The sequence below is a fragment of the Ornithodoros turicata genome, chromosome 1, assembly GCF_037126465.1.
Source record: "Ornithodoros turicata isolate Travis chromosome 1, ASM3712646v1, whole genome shotgun sequence".
NCBI classification, from domain to species: Eukaryota; Metazoa; Arthropoda; class Arachnida; order Ixodida; family Argasidae; genus Ornithodoros; species Ornithodoros turicata.
Genome location: NC_088201.1, coordinates 129,785,274 through 129,809,636, shown reverse-complemented (window position 1 = coordinate 129,809,636; position 24,363 = coordinate 129,785,274). Strand labels below are relative to the sequence as shown.

General features: G+C 45.7%; 1 protein-coding gene and 1 long non-coding RNA gene across 3 annotated transcripts in view; one reads left to right on the top strand and one right to left on the bottom strand.

The window, feature by feature from the left end:
- LOC135378594 (neprilysin-1-like) overlaps positions 1–24,363 on the top strand; it is a 189,077-nt gene that overhangs the window by 88,945 nt on the left and 75,769 nt on the right. The window contains exons 9-12 of one of the 2 annotated variants that reach the window (XM_064611655.1): positions 132–206; positions 4,176–4,306; positions 5,460–5,649; positions 12,130–12,228. In XM_064611655.1, coding sequence (XP_064467725.1) covers positions 132–206; positions 4,176–4,306; positions 5,460–5,649; positions 12,130–12,228 — 495 coding nt within the window. The remainder of the gene's footprint in view (positions 1–131; positions 207–4,175; positions 4,307–5,459; positions 5,650–12,129; positions 12,229–24,363) is intronic. The other variant, XM_064611656.1, reaches the window with a different exon arrangement.
- LOC135378595 (uncharacterized) lies at positions 7,444–8,313 on the bottom strand. The gene is made up of 3 exons (XR_010418492.1): positions 8,267–8,313; positions 8,098–8,174; positions 7,444–7,527 (listed from the first exon to the last, which is right to left on the bottom strand). It is a non-coding gene; the product is annotated as an uncharacterized LOC135378595 (long non-coding RNA).

Here is a 24,363-nt window from a genome sequence, read left to right as displayed (position 1 = left end):
TGTTTTACGCAGAGGTCTACTCGTTATGTCAAACTACTGCACATTATCTGTGATGCAGGATGGGAATGAGGTAGAAGCTGTTATTGCTTTCTATGTGTTGTGGATGCACTTACATTCGATTTCTCTTCAAGCGCCTGCATGCGATGTATGAACAGGGAAAGATTGAACAAACCTCCCTGAAAGGTCTGCAGAGAGCACTTCCACAGGTCAGTACCACCAACCAACCTGTATACTTTCGAGATTTCAAATAACCAAGCGTAATGTGATCGTTTTCGCAATGCACACCTGTTTTCAACATGATTCGTAAGTACAGCGTCTTAGCCCTGGCTATCACAGCTTGCTCTTTGTTTGATGCAGTCAGCACAACTCCACGACAAAGCAGGTCTTTTTTTTTTCGTGACAAAAGGTCTGCTCTTAAAAAATCAGAAAACACACCGCTTTTCTCAAAAATAATTTTCGATGTGTTTGCTGACAACAATTTTCATGGTCTTTGCAAGGGAATTTCGTTCCTGATTGATTTGGCTTCTTGGCATAATTTGCCTGCCAGCAGTAATACAGCAATCCATATGATGCGTGTGCTCGGAGCACTCTCATGGCTTCCAAAGCATATCATTGCTTGTGTTCACGTTGCAACAATGCATGTAGGTGAAAGCGGAGTACATCAGTATCAACCGGTAGAAATAAGCAGCTACGCAGTATTTATAGCAAGCCAGCTCACGGGCTTATGGGGGCTGTGGACTCTATCAAACTAGACCGCCGACTGTGTCGGTACCAAACAGCGATTTTAACTTGTTCGCCGTAACAACTTTTTTTTATACATGAATCCGATAGGTCCATATCCAACCAATGCGATCACGGTTACCTCGGCTCGGTTTCGCAGTCGTTCGGACCGCCACTGTTTCAACATGAGCGCGCATTTTTTTCTTATCTTCATATTTTATCTTTTCTTTTTTAAATTTACTTATCAACTTATCATACATTAAACTTTACCGCAGAAAGAATGTGCAGAAATAATGAAAAGTGCCCGTGTGCAATGTGGACGAAACGCCTACGCCGTGTGCTGTCGTCGTCGTCAAAGACAGAAGAAAAAAAAGAATTACACCACATCATAGAAAACAAGGCGCGTCAAACGAATGATGCGCAGAGGTATATTGCACTGTCCCACATTTTCTGTTCAACATTTTAGGCCATATTACCGACTCCCATAAGTTCGTCACTTTCTCTCGCTGCTTCTACAGTGCTGTCCGACCTACAGCAGACGTCGTTATGTGTACCTTATGTGTACGCTATGCGTACCGTTATGTGCGTTGGCGTCTCATTGGGTGCTACAAATCTACAAATAACGTGACAAGGGATAGGGGTATCTGGATGGCGGTACGTGCAGTCGCCCGTATCCGGAAAAAGTGCGTTTTTTGTATTAACGCTGCACCCACTATGAAGGACACGTATTGAACACAAACTTGTAAATAGAATTACGAAGATATGAAGAACAATATTACACCTATTACACCTGTAGCACAATAGCTGCAGATAGGAGTTCTTACCTCCTTTAAGGTATCACGCAAAAGTAGGCATGAAGCCTGCATTCCATTTTGCTGCAGTCACCCGACAGATGTAACATAGCCATTTGTGAAGAAGGTTTGTCGTGAGCCCCATTCACAGCGCCTGCCTCGTTGGGCAGCTCCAATAATGCTGCCTGCAACAGTCCCATCGGTCTTTCCTGTCTAGCCTTCCCATAAACCGACTGCAGAACTAGCCAAACTTGTGCGCGTAGTTGCATGAAGAAGCATCCAAGTGCAACCGAAACTGAGTGCCGAACATGGTGCCGAAGCCGACCTTGTGTGATGTAATGTCGACGAGGCGTCACAAACAGAGTTTGATCTCTAGGGTTTCACCAACGGCACGGAGACAGCAACCGCTCAATTTACCATAAAGATCAACGTTGGAGAAATGTGTAAGATAGTCTTGCGGTAAAACTGGCGTGACACCGCTGATCACACCACAACTCAAAGTAGAGATGTAGGAACTGAGCTTTGCCCTTTATGCTATTTGCTATTGCTCTTTAATCCTTGATTAGATGTCCATACAGGAGAGTGGATTTAGACGAAAGTGTGCAACGTGTCCTGAGCTGCTACACAAGCCACTTTCAAGAAAGGTCTTGCGATTATCTCATATGAGATGACGATTCTCAATAAAAACATGAAGCCCTGAAACTAACATATTTAATGACATCTATAATTTCTAGGTACTTATAATTGGAACGCTCCTTTTTGGCATTTTGTGTAATCTCGTTTATGTACGATAATAAATACCTGCCCGTAATTGTGTACCTACAGAAAGCATGAACTCATTGACTTAGTCATGTACTCGTGAGAGGCATTACCATTCATGAGCGCATTCGGCACGCCTCTTCTACCATGTGCCGGCCAAGCCTGATAGCGTTGCCAGAAACGTCTTAGTCATACACACACACACAAGCGTAGAGAAAACATGTAAACGAGGCTTGGAGGTATAAGCGCGCCGCGTTCCTGTGTGCCCTACGTCGTCTGCTCGTCCACGCTGCGTGGCGCCCCCCGCGGCTCCAAAACGAAACCCCGCCGTCACAGTACTCTCGGAGCTGGAGGCAGGCCGGAGAAGCGAAGCGACGCGCGCAGGTTGGCGTGCTTATTGGCCTCGAGAACAGACAGAGCCAGCCCCTCGCGACAACAGCAATAGTGAGGATAGACCTGACTTCTTCACGTGGTTACGCTGCGGTACCGTACAGAACCGCATCAGGCTTTCGGTACCGTAATTGCAACAAGGAAAAGAACGTAGGGCGTCCGAACTCCATGCACTCGGAACGCATTGCACGTTCTCATATCCTCACTATTTGGGCGACCGACGCGACACCTGGAGCTTGTTCTCGATGCCAATAACGCAGTCTAGTAGCCACTGTCATACAGGTGAAAGCTACGTCACATTTCATTGTCCGATACTGCTTCCGAAGTCCTCCCATTTATACGAGATGCTCTTCAAGAAACTAGTCGAACATTTCTTAGTAAAGTTCGCTTTGTCCTTGGAATAACTGCGCTGCAGGTACCTATTTTCGATATGGCGTGCACAGAAACCTGTGGACAGTTTCTTGAGAAAATTTTTGGATCGAATTATGTCTACTCTCTTCCCTAACTCCGCAGAATTCTCAAGTACGCTTTATCCCGCTTTACACATGTCCAGCTGATACGACAACTGGTTTGCCTGTAGAAAGTGCGACAGTACTCATAAGGATAGAGATGTTGCCTTTCTGCACATTTGTGGATACTGTCAGGAGATAGGGAAGCCAAAACAATATTAATGCGTTAGCATTAGGAGTGTCAAAACGAAAAAAAAAAGCTCTTGTGCATGTGTGCGGCGTGTCTGTGTATGAGGTGGTGAAACCCCACCGAGGTATAAGTGCACATGTAAATGGGAGTAAAATGATTTGAAACTGAAGTAGTTGAAGGTAATTGAGAGTAAGGGGTAAGAGTAATTAAGGGTAATTAAAGTAAGGAAGTTGAGGTTAAAGGTAATGGATGTCAGATTTATGTAATTAAGATAAAGAATAAATGAAATTACCGGAGGTAATAAACGCTCTTAAGGTGGATTAAGGGGAATTGAAAGTAATTAAAGAAAGTAAACGTAATTATAAGGAATTAAATGAAATTCAAGGTTACCTCAGTTAACCGGCTGTTTCCCTCAGTAAGTTTTTCTTAAGGTTTCTTATATAAAAAAATTGAAAGTGTCGAACCTTCGAAACTCTCGAAAGTCAAGTAAATACCACAGGTGCCAAACCGATGTCATATTAGACCGGGAGACGGAGAACCGTAAGTAGAGTTAGACCGGAAGTTAAGTATAGACGGGAAGTGGACAACCGGAAGTCGGCTTTAGGCCGGAAGGGGATTCCCGGAAATGAAATATGGACCGGAAGAGGCGCTTATTGCTAACGCATTTCTCTCGGATGTACCGCTAAATCACCACTGAATTTTTGCTCTTTATGCGTGCGTGTGTATTTACTTGGTTCTTATTTCTATTCATTTTTGCCTAGTTCATTCTCCATGTTCCTATCCCTTGTCTTCGAAGGTGTATGGTATCCGTTTGATGGCGGCATGCATGTGGCTTTTTCACTTTGGACATTTCATTTGTATAGATCTTCATTGCAGGTTCAATGGTCCTCATTTATTAACAGCATGTTTAATGAGGCAGGGGTTACGATAGACGAAAGTGAGAGCATTATATGCACAAATATCAGCGACTTCAAGCTTCTCCTGAACTATCTACAGGCATTCAACAGGTAAGAAGGTATTTCATACGAGCGTTTATACATACTCGAATACAAAGAGACTCTCAAGCTACACTTTCGTTGGAGCGCGTTAAATAGGTTCCAGCATTACCGACCAAAAAAAATTACATAAATACTTTATTAAATATAAATTAACAATTTTAAGTATTTCCCTTATGCTTTAAATTCTAGAACAGGGTTGGAGATCTGCTTTGCACGCAGTTCTGGAAACTCCCTTCTTGAAGGGATGCAGATTGTTCATTGAATATACCCTGCTTTTCCGTTCGCACATGTAGAAGCCGTTTTTATGTAATTTACATAATTTTTATACAATATACCCACGTATAGTACTGAATCATTATTAAATACGTATAATATCACGCTATCTAGATCCTGGCCGCTCCAAATTTTCCTTGGTAAATATAGTGGGCGTCTTTTACTTTCTTATCCGACATATTCCACCTTATCACCTTCGTCTAGGTTGCAGATTGTGTACAATGGATTTCCCTAGGATGTTGAGCTTTTTAATAGACGACCCGTGCACCTTACGTCATTGATTACGAAACGCCATCGCGCAAAGCATGCTGGTCTGCACTATCAGCTTTGTCAGCCTGTCAACCGACGCCTTTTCCCGCGTCCACCTGAGGAAAATATAACATCGAACCGGTCTTCTCGTGACGTCACATGTTTGTAAACAGTGGGTCGTCTAGGCACTCTCTGTATTTAAAACTGCTGTTTTTGCGTGCTACTTGACATGGCGCCTTCCATAAGTTCACCGTTGTTAAATTTGAGAGCCTGTGAGCACATGAACACATTCGTTAGGGCAGACGACACCGTTGGTCGTTACGCGAGCAAGTTGTTCCGTTAACGAAAAAGCGCATCACGTGAAACTGCCACGTGCTTGTGTTAACGAGAGCCCCGCCGCTCGTTGGCTCGCGAGCGATGGAAGTGATTAAACGCCCTAGGCATATAACGATATCAGTCAAGATGATGGTTCGCTAGGAGCGTGGTATGCGGTGAAGTTCATTTCTAAGAGTGCAGACCGACAAGGACATTTGCATGAACGCATGGACAACAGACCGCGATGTTGAAGAAAAAGTCGTACACGGTAGAAGTTTGACCCCTGTCTCCTACTTTCTCTCTCTCTTTCTCTTTCTTCTTGCAGAAGCACTGTCGAAAACTACTTTGGATGGAAGATTGTGGAAAGCTTCGGTGAATTCGCTACATCGAAACTAAGAGGCGATAATGAAGAAGCCAGATGGAAGAAGTGCGTCATCGACTTAACGTTTCCTGCTGGTACGATCTTGGGCAAGGTTTATGTGGACCATTATTTTGATCTTCAAAAGAAGGAAGAGGTGCGTTAGATGCAAAGGATGACTTCCAAGTGTGATGCACTTCTGAGGCGATATTTTGCTTCGGTCTTTATGCTTTGCTATCTCGCTTTACGAATGGATCACAGTTGTCTCGCAATGTAAAGTCACGGATTATTATTATTTAAAAACGATCACTTAAATTATGGGGACGGTGATACTCTGCCCGATAATTTATTTCGCTTGTGTACCTGGTAATGATTTGCCTGAACATCACACCAAACAATACCCGTCTCTGGTATAGGTTTTGGTGAGAGCTTAAAGCAATTGTAACTTTCGAAAGCAGAACCGTGCGTGCAGTAACTACTGGGTGTTGATGAACCGCGTCCTTCGCATTGTTTGGGTATATCTAAGGCAATGGCCCGTACTTTACCATATCCGTGTACCATATGATGAACGTTATGCAAGAAAGGAACACGAAGTTGGGAGATCTGGGACAAGTATCCCGAAGCACACTCTATGAAATAAGGGTGTCCTCTAACACCCTTTTGGGGTGTACTTGGATGGCGCGCATATGACACCCCTGGGGGTGTACCAGTACTCCCCGGCGTGTAATGTACTAGTACACCCCGGCGCGGAGCGTACTAGTACACCCCAGCAAAGTAAAGAATGTGCTACTACACCCTTGCGTTGGGAGTACACATACACCAGAAGAAAAGAGAGGTGGTATGCTCTTAAACCCTAGCAACATGTTTGACTGGTCACAGCCCCTAGCAACATGTTTGACATGTTTGACTACACTTCTGCTTCGTGACGTGCACTGGCAGACGTGCAAATAGGTACAAAATAACGTTTACCTGCTTGCCTGTTTCTGAAAATTACAGAGAAACTCGTTCTCAGGACATAACAGCCTTTGTGCCTGCAATTTTCTATAGTCAACCTAGTAATGTGGACTGCCTGAGCGTGCATGCAACATATCGTATTGAACGACGTACCACAGTTTATGCTGATAAACAAGAATTTATTGAGCACTTGTTTATTCTTACATACTCATACAGAATAAGGCACAATAATAATAATAATAATAATAATAACAATAAGACTTATTGCACATGTAGCTGGAATAACACATATTTGACAGGTACACTACAGCTTCACCACATAACATGCTCAGAACTAACCGTCATTGGGAATGACATCGTTATCTATCTTGATTTAGCTGGATATGGAATAGATATTCTGTGCTATTTTGCATAATCAATAATAGTTTCCTCCTTTTAAAGAAATCAAAAAGTATTATTGATTATTGTACAGAATATCTATTACATATCCAAATAGACTGAGATATGTAATAGTGTCATTCTCAGTGATGGTCGGTTGTAACCATGCTTTGTGGTGAACCTCGTTTTAGATTGTGTCTGAGAACTGGAATAATAATAATAGATTTTACTGATTTCTACGGATAGCCGATCTATGGATGGTAGTGATAAGAAGCTAGCTAACATACGATAAGGCCGATGAAAAAGTTATCGGAATAACGAAAATACATACACACACACAAACAAACAAACAAACAAAAAACGAACAAACGAACAAACAAACAAACAAATAAATAAATAAATAGCAAAAATGGATAAAGCACTTACATTAAACACTCAGTGCCGTTATGACACGTAGTGGGAGGGACGTTACCTCGTTGTACTCTACCCCCATCATCCTTTCAAACACACACAGTGTGTTTTTCACCTTCGGTGCATATTAAATGTTGAATGTCCAGTAGACACACAACAACAGTTACACCGAGGATGTCACATCAACGACGTCGACGGTGAGCCCTTTCGCGGTGACACTAACGCTGCGTGTTGTAAGTGTATGGTCGCCTGTATAAGTGATTGTTGGGTAGGCGTGCGCCTCATTGGGATCCTGTGAGATAAATCAAAGCAGCTGTCAGGTTCACTGGCATAGGAATACATATTTCAGACCTAGAGTACAGAGTAGACGATGCTCATAGATAAATCTTCCCTAACTTCCAAGGAATTTTATATCCACTTAGTATTGTTATCTCCTCTACTGTAGCTCACGCTACAACGTGGGATAAAAGTATGTTTAAAGTGTGGGATAAGGATTAAAACACAAGCACAAAGTCGAATAACAAAATAGAGCATTTATAATAATTTTAGTATTGCTGGCTCCATCCCTGGTTTTGTCATTATGTGGAAAGGCATGTGCACAGGAAGACTGACAGACTGTAAAAGCAACTGTACTGGTCTGCGAACATCACCAAAAATCAAATTTCAAAAACAATTAAGGAAGGAGTGAAAAGACTTTTCCGTGCTCCACTTTGAAAGGAAAAACCGGCATTTCTGGTCAACAAGAGCATTTTGTGTGTCACTCATACCATTGCTTCAGTTCAGGTGGCCGTGTATAATATGAAAACTTAGCCACTCTGATAAGCAAGAGAAAGCAAGGTTAAGGTGCTCAAACTTTACATACCAGCTTTACAAGAAGATTTTGCCAATTTTCTCTCAGTAGTCCAGGCAAGCACTTCAGTACACCAACTGCATAGTAGTCTGTAAACGGCAAACATGTCACTGTCTTGAACAACGGACAGGTACACACAAAAATTAAATAGTGCCTCAAGGGAGCCTATAACGGAACTCACACTTTCGTTCGGTTGGCTGAAGTTTTTCTAGGCTTTTAAAGAGCTCCCTGACATGCTCCTGGACTAGTTCCTTCTGAGAGCCCAGCTTGAGCACCGTGTCTCCACAATTGTTAATGAACTGAAGGAGCGCTCGATCTACGTCGACCCCTGTCAGACGCTTGAATTTATTTTTGACCTAGAAGTTAGTACAGAAAAATAGAATATTACACTAAGAATCAAATATTTCTCGAAATATTTCTGTGCCCTGAGATACAAGCAGTTTATTATGCTAATGAAGTGAAACCGCTCAAGTTGGGCAAGAATCCATGTTTCCGTTTTTCGTTCGGGGACCGCAAGCTGTGACAACAGCCATGTGCATGACCTAGAGACCTTGAGTGATGGGTTCCAGTGCAAGAATAGATACACAGATCAGCATGTTAGAAAAGGGACCACAGGCTGTGGTGTCCAAGAAAAAAGGAAACATTTTGTCTAGAGCAACTTCAATGGCTATATTCGATGCTGACTCATTTGTATAATGAAGGGCAGCTACTTGTATCTCAAGGTACATATAATTTCCAAGCTCAATGGAGGCTGGAGGAGCTTTTGACAAATAAATCATCGATTCTGCAATCTCGTTTTTTTTTCGAAAAAATACGCACACAACGCCAGGTCTTAACGGCATGTGTAGGGCATAGATATTTATTTTTATAAATAAATTTCTATAATATATAACACTATATATTATATATAACATATATAAATAATTTATATAAATATGTTTTATAAATAAATAAACATATAAATAAATATTTTGTGAAAAAATGCATAAAAAGCACGAAAAAGAGACCCGGTATAGCAAATCGGTGCAATGACCAGTCACCAAGACCAAAATGAAATCAATATCCCCCAATGTCAATTTATAATAGGATGTAATTTTTGCCATCCAAAATAAGGGACACAACAAACGTTAGAAAGAAACTGACTTCATCTTCAGTTCTCAGTGCATCCTGCACTAGTGGTCGCTCTGTCCTGATCCACTCTCTCCTTGACTGGAAAGTCCTGTCCATAGAGCTCTTTACTTTTTCTTTGTCCATGTCATTCTTACTCATCTCCTTGACCATGAAGGAAATATGCCCATTTATAGAGACCTCATCCTCCCCTTCACCGTACACTGTATCGTTGGTAGACTGTAACAAAGATTGGAAACGATGCATTTATAAACATCATTCCAATTGTTTTATTTTTCTGAAACATTTTATAATGAAAGTTCTGACAGTACTCCACTAAACAAGGTATCCAATTTCTTGGAACAATCTGATAAATGGTATATACGTATATATACCGTCCTTAGCTCTCTTGAGACATACAGTGATTCCCCACTGGTCCCACCTGAATGCGCCAGGGATCCCCTGTCTTTGCGGGCCTTCTTCTTTTCCCTGGCAGCATTTAATTCAAGTATGCCACTTCCGAGCCTCCGTCTAGTATTCTTGGCCTTGTTCATCAACGCCATGTACCATGAAAACTAACATAAAACTTTCTAAGTAGGTTGCTTGATATTAGTAAATAGATATAACACCCCATACAATCACGACAATGCTATCTTAACTGCAGTAGTGCACAAGTGCGTGCACCAGTTCATTTATATCCCCACCTCCTCCTTTTTTTTTTCTGATTCTCTCTCTGTCTTTAGTTCCTGAATTCATAACAGTTGCTGCAAAGCAGCACTGAAAATGGCCAGATATGGAAAGAGAGAGACAGCAGGAGGGATTAAGAGCTGACTTGAGTGGTTTTTCAGGGAGGGCCATCATTGTTTTTGTTTTTCTTTTTTTTATATATAATTTGAGATATTTTGTTTACCTCGAGTTATCCTTATTGTAATAGTTGTACCTTCTAGGCGCCGACTCAGAATTTCTCTGCACACACTCCTAGTTCAAGCTGTATAGCAACCCAGCATTTCACTTCAATTTGACGCTGTGTCCTGGATGTTTAGCGACCCTGACACGGTTTTCATATGTCCGATGCATCGTTTACAAGCACGTCACCTCATACAACGGAGTGTGCTTCCCGTAGCTCTCTTCACGGTTCACAGTAGGATTAACTATCCAGTGAAGGATGACATTCCTGAATGACTTTCAACGAGGATTGCTTTTAACTCTGCTATCTCTCTTTTGCTCGAAACCACCCAATTAAATAATTTTAGGTAATTAGCAGGGATCATAGGATTCCGTGTCCACGGAAAAAGCTTGAGCGCTCGCTCATCCATCGCTTGAGCACTGGTCGCGGAAAAACGCTGACTTTGATTTTGGGCACGGAGAAACTTGGATTTCGATAGTTGTCGCAGAAAAACGCGGGTTTGCCATTTTTACATAGCGCGTATAAAACTAGTATTCGCAAAACTCGTTCTGTCATGCTGAGAACGGTGACCTTGAGTCTGAATCGTGAGGCCAGGTACAGGTAACAACATCGAGGTTCTAAAATGTACGCTAGAGTTTTTCGAAGAATGTTGGCAGGAATTGGCGGTCTTCAAACAGGTAGCTGAAGACCCAAGCACCCAAAATAGTCCATCCGATGGTATTTTGGAAGGCCCCGACTCAACGTAGTCCCGCGCTCTCCCAAATCGCGATATATCTGCTGCAAGTACCGGTCTCATCTGCTGATGTAGTGCGGAGCTTCGGGAAGCTAGGAAGTTTGTTCCGGCCTCAACGCCAGCGCAAAAAGCAGGAGGATGAAGGAGGAATACCCCACATATTTTAATGCTTTTCATTGAATGTTTGGAGATGCTGTACCTCCAATACATTTGTGGTGTGCGCGAAGGTATGTTTGTTAAATGGACTGACGCTAGTGGCGCTACGCGAACTGAGCTAGAAAAAAATAAAGCGTATTTAATGTTACGAGCCTATATAACTATTCTCTGTTACGGTTTCTGCGTTAGATTTGTGACTTTGCCGGTTTATTATACGCGGACTTTGGACAGATCGTTAGCTGTGTATGTGCCTATCGTGGACGGAGGGAAAACACGAAATCTGAACCTTTTTATCACGGCAAACTAGGATATCCGATAATTAGTCACCTTACGGTTGCATACTGTCTTCGAGACGATCTCCGCTAGGTTGTACAACGCTACTCCAAGAACGACATATATGTTGCTCTCATTGCTCTTCAGAAATAATTTGTAAATAACAAGAAAGCAAAAAGACCTGTATCATCAATGCTCTGTTATTTTTTGTTCGAATTCGCAATAACTACGTTATACAGCCTTCAGACCGAAAGGAGAAAGGAGAATGACACGTCGCTGCAGAAATCCTAAAGGAACACCAGCAACATTGGACAAGCTTTTCAACTGACAATACAGCACGGACTAGAACACGGCACGAAACAAATACAAACAGAAATAACTAACGTTGACGTAGGAAACTAAAAGACAACCGATTTGGTGTAATCAATTTGTGACTAACATTTCCTTGAGTATGAGGAGAAGACAAGGAAGGCACCAGACACTAAGGGACGAACTCGTTCTAGCTTCATTTATCCCCATCGTTTTTTGTCACGAATCACACGTGCGCCAGGGGTGCTGCTCATGTCACGAGGTACTACCGTGCTCCTTCTGTCCTCGTGTTCTGCGCTTGAAATTTTTTCAAAGAGTTAAGAAGTTTCGGCAAGTTTCCGGAACAGAGGTCTCGCTCTCGCGCTGCGGTGCACTTACGCTCGTCGTTCTTTCGTAGGAGGTCATTTTTATTTGTTGCAGAAAATGCAGAAGTCATAAACAAAAGTAAAAAGTGTGGGGTCACCTCACTGATCCTTTAGAAGCTGTACGATGCTGTATTGCTTAGACTTCAAACCGCGACCATAGACCGATGGAATAAGAAAATCACTGTTACTTCCAGGTGACTGACATGGTGGGCGACATCAAAGACGCCGTCCGTGATATGGTGCAGAGTGCATCATGGCTAGATGACACTACGAGAAGGAAGGCATTGGAAAAGGTATGCAGGAGCGGGATTGGCGATCGGGCTAGAACACCCGCCTGTTGGTGGGAGCCAAGGTCTAGACTAGGTCTAGCCAAGGCTAAAGACTGGGAGGTGTTGCGGTCTGAAGCTACGACCGGCTGAGCTGTCTGAGCTTACACCTGGGTTTTCCGGCAGAGTTTCCAGACCAATGTCGGTACAGGCCGCGCATTACCTCTTGTTCGTTCCTGCTGTGCTCTTTTCTTTCTATCTGTTTACCATTCATAGCCACAGTTGCTTGGTGTCGCTAGCACGGAAGAAACAAAAAATATGCTGCGGGCTGGAGAGTGCTGCACCTTTCTATAAGGGTTGCGGAGTTGCCACTCCGGGATTGGAATGATTCCGGGTGATCCCATTCCACAACCCTGCTTTCTATTACGCGCTCTTCGTAACGCTAATACGACACAAACATTTGGCCAGAAATACACTAGATAAGGATGTTACGCTTACTTTTCCTCGCGGCTACGTGGCGTCCACCTTATTATAACAGGAAAATATCACAATTGCCTTTCTCTTTACATTTCGTAACGCATGTCTTATAGTTGCCTATGGTGCCTTGGAGTTACACCATCAAGCAGCATTGATACCTCTATCTCTACTCATTTGTCTGCCGACATAAATCGAATGTGCTGAAACGCCATCACAATGAACTATTTTAACGTGAACACATTTGACAAAAATGTGTCTGGTTGATTAAACTCGTGAGAGGACTGCTAGAGCGGCCAGAATTGGCGAAAGACGTAAACGAAGGGTCCGCGTGCGTCCTGTGTAGCGCTAAGTATCTAAGGACCAGCCAGCAGTGAAGACAGTAGGTGCATTCTTTTCGCTTGCACCTTCTGCACCAGATCTGAACTGGGTTATTTGCGTGCTGCACTTTCCTGTTGAAAAGAAAGGCATTACTAATAAAGTTCTTTTCAGCTGGAAAGTGCAGCTCCCGAAAACTCGTCTTGCGTGGAGTCCAAGGTAGTGCAGTCCAGTGCAAGTGAAAAGAATGCGCTTGGTAAAGGAATGAATGGTTCATTATGGCGCGTGAGAAGATGCCCGTAGATGAAGACGATGAAGGCGAAGTAGACTAGTAGATCCGCCTTCTGGGGTACGAAGAAGGGCTTCGAGGGGGGCGAGCAGAGACGCACAGTTCGGAATGAAACGCCGGTAGAAGTTTAGCAGCTGACGAATCTGGTTGGACTCGGAAAGTCTCGCACTACCTTGACGTTTGAGGGTAACGGCTTGATGCCGTGGCGGTCATGGAGCTGTCCCAAGGAATCTACCCCGAACTGGCACTTCTGGACGTTGACGGTGATGCCGTATTCTTCCAATCGAGCGATCAACTGGCGCAGGTGGAGGCGATGCTGGTCGGGGCTCGTGCTGGCAACCAGGATGTCGTCCATGTACGCAGACACGAACGGAGGTCCCCAGACGACAGCATCAATAAATCGTTGAAATGTTTGGGCTGCGTTCTTGACTCCGAAGGGCATTCGAACGAGCTCAAATAGCCCAAATAGAGTTTTCACAGCTGTCTTGTGGACGTCTTCGGGTGTCACAGCAATTTGCTGGTAGGCCTTTGTTAAGTCTATTTTGGAGAAGAGGGTAGCAGCTTGGAGATTTACGGCAAAGTCTTGAATGTTGGGCAGAGGGTAGCGATCGGGTAGCTTGGAAAGTTGAGCGCGCGATAGTCACCACATGGTCGCCAGTCCCCGTTCTTCGTGGGGACCGTATGCAGTGGTGACGACCAGTTGCTCGAGGATGGGCTACCACCTCGATGTCCATCATGTGCTTGAATTCTGCCTTGGCAATTACTAGCTCCTCAGGAGCTAAACGGCGGAAACGAGACGAGACTGGTTGGCCGGAGGTGATGATGCGATGGACTACATCGTGTTTTACGGGCGTGGACCAGTCGTTGGGTTGCGTGAGGGACGGGAAATCCTTCAGGAGGTCGGCATAAGGAGACTCTAGTGGGGAGAGATACTCGGTTTGAGAAAAGGGGGCGTAATCCCGTGCACCGCGAGGGAGGTAGCCGAGTCGACGAGACGGCGCCGAGCGAGGTCTACTAAGAGGCCAAAGTGCTCCAAAAAGTTCGTGCCGAGGATGTGCTGGCTGACGGAGGCGATGGTGAAGAGCCATTGGAACTGCCGCCGGAGGCAAGATCGATGGTAGGAGATTTTTGTCCGAACACCGGGATGCCCGTGTTGTTCACCGCAGTCAGGAACGAGATGGGGTTCTGACGACGCTGGGCAGCTGATGCGGGAAGAACGCCGACTATGGCATCGGTGTCGACAAGCATCTTGAGTTTCGAGTTCCGGTCGGTCATGTAGAAGAGGCGACTGGGTGAGTGCTTGGGGGTGTCGCCCGTTGCCGCTAACGACGCCCTGCGCCATTTCCCGGCCACTGGCACGGCGGAGCGCACTTGCGTGCAGACGCATCGAAGTTGAAGTGGTACCAGCAATGCGTGCAGTCAGCGGGCAGGTTCAACGGGCGCCTCGAGTTTGGGGATGGCGAGCGGGAGCGGCAAGGGCTTCTAAATCGAGCGCGGGATGTTTGCTGAGCAGACGGGGTGCGAGGGCGAGGATCTTGGGAAATTCCGCTTGTGAGGTGTTCTTCGATGAGGTGACGCAGCTCTTGAACTTCCTTGGAAGCTGCGTAACAGAACCCTTTCCCGAGGGGGGAGCTTCCGACACCACAGGGATGGGCGGAGGAGGGGACGGAGTGGAAGTCGTAGTCGGATTATGAGCAATAGTGGCTCTCGATACCTCGGTTATTCTGTCTGCGACATCAGCGAGGACCTCGATCGTAGAGTCGTGCAGGGCCGCGAGCACCATACAAGTCTCGGGAGGTAGCCAGTTAAGGAAAAAATCCTTGAGGAGCGATTGATCAAATGTTGGGATCCGCGTACCTAGAAGACTGTGGATGTGGTGGAGCAATTGGCTAGGCTTGCGATTGCAAGGTTCTTCGGCCGAGAGCAGCAGTGGCAAACGTTTGCGCTCCGAGGCCATTATTCGGTCAGTGACAGCCTTACGAAGAACGTCGTATGGGTTGGGCGGGGCGGAGCAGTCAAAATATCCATGACCTCGATCGCGACTTCTGGCGGCAGGTTGCTGTCGATGTGATGGAATTTGGTGGCCTGTTGAGTGACGCCAGCTAAAGCGAATTGGCTGTCGGCCATTTGGAACCATAGGTCCGGATGGGCAGCGAAAAAATGGGGGAAGGCGGACGCCAACCCGACCGATGGGGGGGCCCGAGACGTCGGTACCCTGGGAGCCGCCGGGAGTCGGAAGGATTGGTGGGCAGGGAATGCTGGGTTCGGGTCACCAGTTTGTGGAGCGTTAATGAAGTAAGGACCGGCCAGCAGTGAAGACGGTAAGGGAATGAATAGTTTATTATGGCGCGTGAGAAGATGGCGTGGCGCGTGGTAGATGAAGACGATGAAGGCGAGCGATACCGATGCCGCTACACTTCTTACGTCATGGTCCTGATTTATTTATTTTCATACCCTCAAGGCCCAGAGCGGCAAGTAGAGCATGTAATCTGTGTGAAGTCCACGTGGGGGTTATAGGTGAAGGGTGTGCACGAAAGCGACTAACTATGTTTCACAGTCTTGCCTCCTGAAACCATGGTGTTATGGTAAGAAGGAGTAAAATTCAAGATGTTCAACGAGATCCGAATAGATTATATGCTCAAGTTCTGTACAGTCAATGCTGGCTAGTGAGATGGGACGATAACTGTTAGCACAGTGTTTATTACCAGACTTATGGAGGGGGACTACCTTACCAACTTTCCAATGAAGTGGTAAACTGTGATCGGCAAGTGATTGTTCAAAGATACGTGACAAAGTCACAGAGGAGTATGAAAAGAGTATATTTAAGGATCTTTGAGTTAACAAACCGTCAGAGTCAGCACCTGAGGATATGTTAAAGGGACGGACTCGTACCCCCTGCCCCTCTCATAAAGTGTACCATTCGATTGCCCTTTGTTGAAAATGGAATACAGCAAATTTACTCGACAAAGCACATCAGTGTTATTAAATAACCAAATTAAACTGATAAAGATTATAGAGCATGCCGCGAGCTGCGTTGGCAGCAAAAGAACGACTATGGCCCGGTTTCACCAACGCTGGTTAACTTTAAACCGAGATCAAGGGTTGCTAAAACTTCAAGCTAACACTCAATTCTTCTTTACAAACGTTAGTTGGTTACGTGATTAATGTTCCAGTGACAATAACTTGCTTTAGTGAAGCACAGTTAAGCGCTAAATTCAAGTTAAGAGACCGTTGATCTCGGTTCAAATGCTAATCGGAGTTGGTGAAACTGGGCCTATGTCGCCCTGCGGCAAAGTCCCTGATAACATGCAGAAATCGTCTCCTTTTGTGCGCGCTAGTGCACCGGAGTGAGCAGACGAGTTTCAGAAGTTAGTGTGGCCCGCGGCAACTCTCGTACATTTCCTTCCAGTTCTCACACGAAAAACGCATATTCGAAGAAGTGATCCTACATGGTGGTTTAGAACAACTGCGTTAACCCCCAGAGACAAGTTAAAAAGTGCGTTAAAAGTCACCGGACAAATACACCCACAACCACATATCTGAAGTCGCCTGACATCTGCGCACGCGGTCGCATTACAGCTCCTACCAAACACACATTACGCGCGCTTCCATTACACTCCCCGTTGCAGACTGGTCACGTTACGAAATAAAGTATCGCTGATGATGTACATGAAGAAAGATTGCGTGTTTATTTAAAAACTGCATGAAATACTCGCGGAAAGAAAACACGAGGCTTCCACGTATACGATTTTGCGCCATATTCTCGGAGACCCCACAGTCAATGCACGTGCTACATTCTCCCCTCGCGAAGATATATGTCTAAGTGTCCGCATTTCGAGAGCAAAGGGGATGGCTCCACCTAAGGTCGTTCAACAGGTTCCAACAACCAGGAGAACGGCGGCGTACTCGCAGGCCCACATCATGCGTGACGTTGCATGAAGGCTGGTTCACACTGCCACGTTCGCGCTTACGGGCTACGGGTTGCGCTTACGTATTACCCATCTCGTTGCCGGCTACGTTCCTCCATCGTTCACATTACTACGTTTCGGCGCTCCGTTCCTCCAATGGGGAGCGGCCTCCTAGAGCGCCATCCTTCCGAAGAAAAGTGAAATAGAGCCACAGAGTAGCATGGCGTCCAGCACCCCGGTGCCGGCTGCTTTGGAAGACAATCAGACGTTCGTTGACGATGTTCGTAACTGTTAACTGTTAATGTTCTTAACTTAACGCCATCGTCGACAGTGCAACGTACAACTCGCTACTTCGGACAAATTCATTGAGTGAAGATATCACCTGACAGACCCACTGCTATGCTAATTGTCATCCATGAGTTTTCTTTTTTCGTGGCATCCCTGTAGTCGCTTCTTTTGCTATTGTATAGCCAGGGAAACTTCTCAACTAGGAGAATCAGAGCCTCTAAGACAACCAATGTTTCTGCCATCTTTGCAAGGAGACGCGCGAGACAAAACGCTTGCGCGGCATCCGAACTTTTCTGCCATCCTATTGGCCAGTGCGCTTACGGTTACGGAGCTTGCGGGAGAAAACTTGAAGTTGCTTCAACTCCTTGCGGAAACGATCTTGCGGGCGCCGTCTCTTCGTCGTCATGGCAACCCCCACCGTAAGCGCCCGTAACCCGTAGACGCAAGCGTAAACGCGACAGTGTGAACCAGCCTTGACAGTGGAGCGCAGGTTTCGTCGCCTGCTATTACGGCACGTTTCGACAAATTCCTCGAAAACGACTTTGTTATTCTAAATGAAACTTCGACTGTTGTCCGTGCACAGTACTAGTGAAGATAGTTTGGCTAAGTTTTGGAAACGCCCGGGCTGTACGAGACCGTACCTCTAAGGGAGTTAATAATATTGATGATTCCGCTAACATCCAACATCCAATTATTCTCATCCAAGTGACTGAAACGACCAGGACTTGAAAACGACAAAGTGCATGTGTCAGCAAGAGCCCAGCCGCGCTCGCTCCAAACCAAACGAACGTTTAATCGTTTAATCGGGCTTAATCGTTTCATACATCTACACGTATTTCATTGACTTTATGTAAATTTTCCTTCAAGTATGGAAGTACAACGAGCAGCCTTACTGTCAGGCTTCATAAACAGTGCGAACAGCATTTCTTCCCGGATGGAACAACTTTACCAAATCTGTCTGGTCCTGACGCCTAAAATAAAACAAATTCGCAGTGCAACGTTTTTCTAGTGAGCTTGAACAGAACGTTAGTGAACTGTTTTAATTCCATGTTAGCCCCGCGAAGCAAGAGAATGTTATGGAACTATTCAAGACAATCGACCTCAGAAATTCACAGAAACCTTTGCTCTTCACGTTAATTACTACATCAACACTATGTCCGCAATGTACTATTAAAGAAAACAATTAGAACACTACTATATGCATCCATTTCGCCTTTGTTGTTCATCACAACACCCGTAGCTATCAAGACGGAGTAAAGTACAGGGTCGAAAGTCCTCACAAACGGTGCGGAGAGCGTTTCTTGGCTTGCGGAAGAACTTAACAAAAACTGTCTCGTACAGTTGAAAGGCATCCTGACGCCATCACGTCCATGGGGCACAGTTAGCCGCTTGTGTGATCGCCCAAGGGAAGAATCCCTCCGCCATCTTTCTTGGGCAGCTTTAACGTCAGCGAGTCGTTACGAATAACGAAACGAAGAAACTTATCGCGCCCCGCTGTGGCACAATCTCTGCTCCTCGTTTAGCTTCTTCGTTGAGGTTATTGTGCTCGTGACGCGCCGTTACGTATTCTGATATCACCACCCTTAATGAACTACAGCTGCCAACGAGGCTGCAATCTTGTCGACCAATGAGGTTGTTTAATTTCGTTTGGATAGCTCGCATGGTTTGTCTATGGCTTGTCGTTGTCACTTGTGTCACTCTGTTGTCACTCGTCTTGTGAGCAGAGTTGATCCAACGCTCGCTTTCCGCATGCCACGAAACACCTCTCGTCAAGATGCTGCATTAATCCACCGAATGCACCTCGATGTGGCCTTTACAGCTCAGTGGCGTTACCGCTTTTAGACAACTTGACTCTCCCACCTGCTGCCACTGTGGTGTTCTTGAGGATCTGGAGCATATTCTTCTTCATTGCTCCCACTACCAACCTTCCCGAACCACACTCTCCGAGCCTCTTCGTCAGCTGGACTCTCGCCCCTTCTCCCTATCGAAATTGCTTGGTCCCTGGCCTAATCCAGCCCAGCAACGCTCTGCGCTCCAAGCTCTTCTGACATTTCTGGACACCATCGGACTTCGATCGTTATTATGAAGGGGCTCGTTATTTTATTCCCCACATGCCCACAAGCAATGGGGTAGAGTATCGCCTCTGGCGATGAACCTCCCCACTCTCCAAAGTCAAAATAAAGTTGTTGTTGTTGTTCCCAACCTTCACGTGGCGCAATGAACATTCGGCACAAGTCATCATGTATTATGTCATAATGTCATCATGTATTACTCAGTCAAAATGTAATTCATCACCATTACTCATTACTTGCTGGCAAAATGTAATTCATTACCATTACTCATTACTCGCTGCCAAAATGTAATTCATTGCCGTTACTCATCACTTGCTGGCAAAATGTAATTCATTATCATTACTCATTACTCAAAATTAATGCATTACCGGCAATGCCATTCCGAGCTTTCGTGGACAGCGACGCCTTGCGCCTTCTCGCGACCATTGAGTGAAACTTGCCGCCAAGACAATAGAAAAGTGCTGTAGCAGCTGTTCTATCCGAGGTATCGTAATATTCCCGAGGATACACGTTCAGGCATGTATTCTAAGCTTATACAAACGAAAAATATCGTTATACATGAAATACCTTTGGTTCCCCAGACATCCGGCTCTTCGGACCGTGAATACATGGGAGGTATTGGGATTTTCACGCAGGAAAGGATTTCATCGCTTAATATCTCTGGTAATGTATGATGCACTGTGATATTCCCGTGGATACGCGTTGTAGGGTACCTCTAGATTCAACATTTAGGAGAAGTGCCAGCTTCGCTCAATCGTCTTCGGTCCCCTTGTACGGCAAACTTGGCCCAGATGCCAAAATTCGGAAACAGTCAAAGTGGCTTCTCCGCGTTGCAGCAGTATCGCCTGTGGCGATGAAGCTCCCTACTCTTCAAAGCCAAAATAAAGTTGTTGTTCTTCGTCTTCTTTCTCGTCTTCATCTGCATCTTCTCGAGAATACCTCACAGCCCTCATGTAACTACTGGTGTAAATACGATGAAAGGGGGCACATGTCATTTTGTACACAGCCGTGCAGCAATACATGTTCGTTTCTGCAGAAATTCCGTTTCTGCAAATCTCCAAATGAAGGTGTTTCACATTCTAACGAGTGGGTAGACCCACTCGTTAGGCAAACGATCTCATTCGATCGTAACTGGACAGAGAGGTTACGCCCCTGTCACTTTAACGAAAAGAGCGCGTCATACACCACGTGCTCGAGCTCCCGAGTGCCTCGCGCTTCGTTAGATCATGAGCCATGTAAGCGATGAAGCCTGTGAGCACGTGAACACATTCGTTAGGCAAACGACACCGTCGGTCGTTACGCGAGCAAGAGACTACGCTTTTGTCCCCTTAACGAAAAACGCGCGTCACGCGTCACGTGTTCGTGTTAACGAGAGCTCCGCCCCTCGTTGGCTCGCGGACGATGGAAGTGATTAAGCCCCCAAGGCCAGCGTGCACGAACGTTGACAATATTCCTCAGTGGGACTCTCTGTTGTTGCGCTAGAGATTTCTGCACACGGCACTGTCCTTGACGCTCACCTTCCTTTCTGCACTGGTAAACCTACCGCGGGCAGTACTGCAAAATATCCTCAACTCGACATGGTGCAACCTAGATAAGAAAAGGCCTGAGCACTTCGACAACATCACGCACCTGGACCTGCTGCCATACATTTTCAATTAGGGTTTTATTTTTCTTCGCTCCGCTCTTTCGGTGATGTCACATCTACCTGTCTATCACCAACAGTGACAGCAGGACCAACTGCCTGACGTCAATTTAAATAGCGCCGAGGCCTTCCGTTATCTAGGTGGCATAGACGACCTGCGCTCCTACGTCATCGATTACGTTTTGCCGCCGCGCAAAAAACATGCTGGTGGGAGCTATCAACCTTATCACCCTATCAGCAGACGCGTTTTCCAGCTTCTTGCCCACCGCAGCAAAATATAACCTCAAACACGTCTTCTCGTGACATCACGTGTTTGTAAACAGAGTTCAGATCTTACAAACAACATCGAAACAGTCATACAAATAGTCGTACAATATATGACCTCGAACCGGTCTTCTCGTGACGTCACATGTTTGTAAACAGAGGGTCATCTAGGGTCCAAAGGTTACAAACCTGTGATGTCACGAGAAGACTGGTTTGTGGTTATATTTTGCTCTTGTGGACAAGAAGCGGGAAAAACGCGTCAGCTGATAAAGCTAATGAAGCTGCTAGTGCACACCAGCATACTTTGTGCGGCGGTGTTACATAATCAATGAGGTACGGGCACAGGACGTATATTAACATGGTGCGAGTAGCCTTATCTGTCGAAAAAGCAACGAATAAGGTGTGAGATGTCCGCAGCCAAGATAGTTCTTCTTTACGTCTGTCGTCAATTCTTGCCTCCTCAGTACAGGTATGTAGAAACCCGCCCAATTATTAACATCTACAATTAAATATGCCACTCGTATTTCTTGAAGACGTTGCATGCTGTATGAGAACGCCCTGAATGTCAGATAACATAAATAGTATGGACATGTGGAAAGATTCGATTATACACACGATACAATGTATTACATCCCTCCAGGGTTGCAGTAACACTGTCTCAATATCAGCGATACCTTCGCACTCTCAGCCTTACGACACTGCCATGTCCATGTTCGAATGTAGTTTACCAGCGCACTAACCTCGATGCTCTGGACACCGTTCCGGAAGAAGTGGGACTCTGGTACAGACTCTAAACTTCGTCATTGTTTTTGCATCATATTACCTCTAGATTCACTAAATAAGCTCCGCTTTAGAGTACCGACACTGAGGTCCAAGGGAGAGCAGAAGCACCATCTTGTTTCCGCACCACACTGGTACCGTCCCAAATTGAGGATCGAAGGCGACCAACATAATGCTCACTGTGGGATGGAGAAGCGCGTGTGACTGTTGTGTGACAATCCATGTAATGTCACCTAGAGCCTCCCGAGGATGTCAAGGCCGTCAACTGCTGCTTGTCAACGAAAGGAACATTTCACCCGCGCACAATAGAAGGCACCCTGCGCTAAAATCTGCAGTGCGCGTGCGCGTGGCGCGGAAACAAGATGGCGCATGCTCGCTCTTGGAACTCAGTGTCGATACTCTGAAGCGTATCTTATTTAGTGGCTCTAATTACCTCCACAGGTGGAGAAGATTATAGCTTGTTTCTAGGAAACACCGCAATCATCAACTGTGAAATATAATATATTTGTTTTTGTACCTGCTAAGCCATTAAGTCAACGGGCCCCTTAATACGCGTCTGGAGATAGCAAACTGTATCGGTACCCTGAGCTGTATTGATGTCAAGTAGATCTCGACTGGCGGAACTCGCTACAGAAAAATTCACTGTACTCTTTAGTGCACTGCCAAATGCGTAGGAAAGGCCATAGCGTTGCACCGGACGACGAGCATTGCCTGCGCTGTAACCATACATGGTTTGTGTGCAGCGCAACGGCGAACTCTCCCATAGATTGACATACGCCTCGTGGAGAAGAAACCAGGGGTCGGAACCGGAACTTAACCGTAACCGAAAACCGCAAAAAACCGTTATTTTTTGCCGAACCGAACCCGAACCAAACCGTAAACATTTTTTGTCTCCCCTTAAACGAACCGGAACTGAACCGAAAAAATATGATGCGGTAACCGGTTCGCGAGACGGTAAAAACGCCTATACCTTTCCTCTCGGCTGCCGCGCATAAGCTCCCCGCATCGCTAGGTATCTTGCCGAATTTATAGAACAGACAAATTAATAAACTAAGACCTGGTTAGTCCATGTACCTCCTGCAGCTTCACCTCCAAAAGGTTCACTACATCTCTGTACATTTTTGTAACTCGAGGTATAAAACACACTAAATAACTATAAAACACACATAAAACGACAGCTACATCTTGTATTATTGCCTTGGCGGCTTCCTTTCATTCAGCACCGCAGTGTGAAGGCGGCGTAAATTTTAATAGTTAACAGTGACATCCACAAGCACCGCAGACCTCTAGCGACGAAGGGAAAGAGGCTGGCGTGTGGTCCAGAGCACAAAGGAAGGGAACACATGAGCGGCCTCCCGCCCTCTTTTCAACGGGGATCGTGCTGGCCTGCGAATAGGACTCTGAGATACTCCTATCTACCACATGACTGCTTTCTTCTGATTAGTACAGAATTAGTACAACTCTGCTGATTAGTACAGCAGACGTAAACCGGTTCGAACCGATAAATATCGGTTCAAACCTTTATTTTGGCTCCGCTAAACCCGAACCCGAACCGAACCGATAACTTTGAACCGGAAGTTGAACCGAACCCAAAAGAATAACGGTTCCGAGCCCTGGGAGAAACACGGGTGTCGCCTGCAAGCGCGGTTACTGCTTTTTGTATCCACTGAACACTCATTTGTGAACAGCTCGTTGAATGTAATGGCAGCACGTTTTCTCGCACGCTGCTTCCTGTCCTTATAGGCCGCAGGCCGCTTAGGTTCCTCATTTTTTCGTCCATCGCGTTTACAGCTCCTGCAGCAATGGTGGCCCACCTGCGAACTCTGTACTTGCGCGAATGTTTCACTGTACTTCTCCTACACTGTAAGTACGCGGTGTCTGTGTTACCGGACGATGTAGACGACGTCACGCGGCCCGCGCTGTGCAGACACTAGAAAGTTTTAGCACGACGGGAGCGCCCTGCGAAAAATATACAACAAAGTAGCCTGTCAAATCAACGTTCAGCAACGTGGTATAAGCCACTTCACAGAAAAGTGAAAAACCGGGCGTGTTGGTGGTTGATCTTGACGAACTAGCACTGGAAACACTGGAAACAGGACAGAGAGAAGAGACGACAGGACAGGTGTC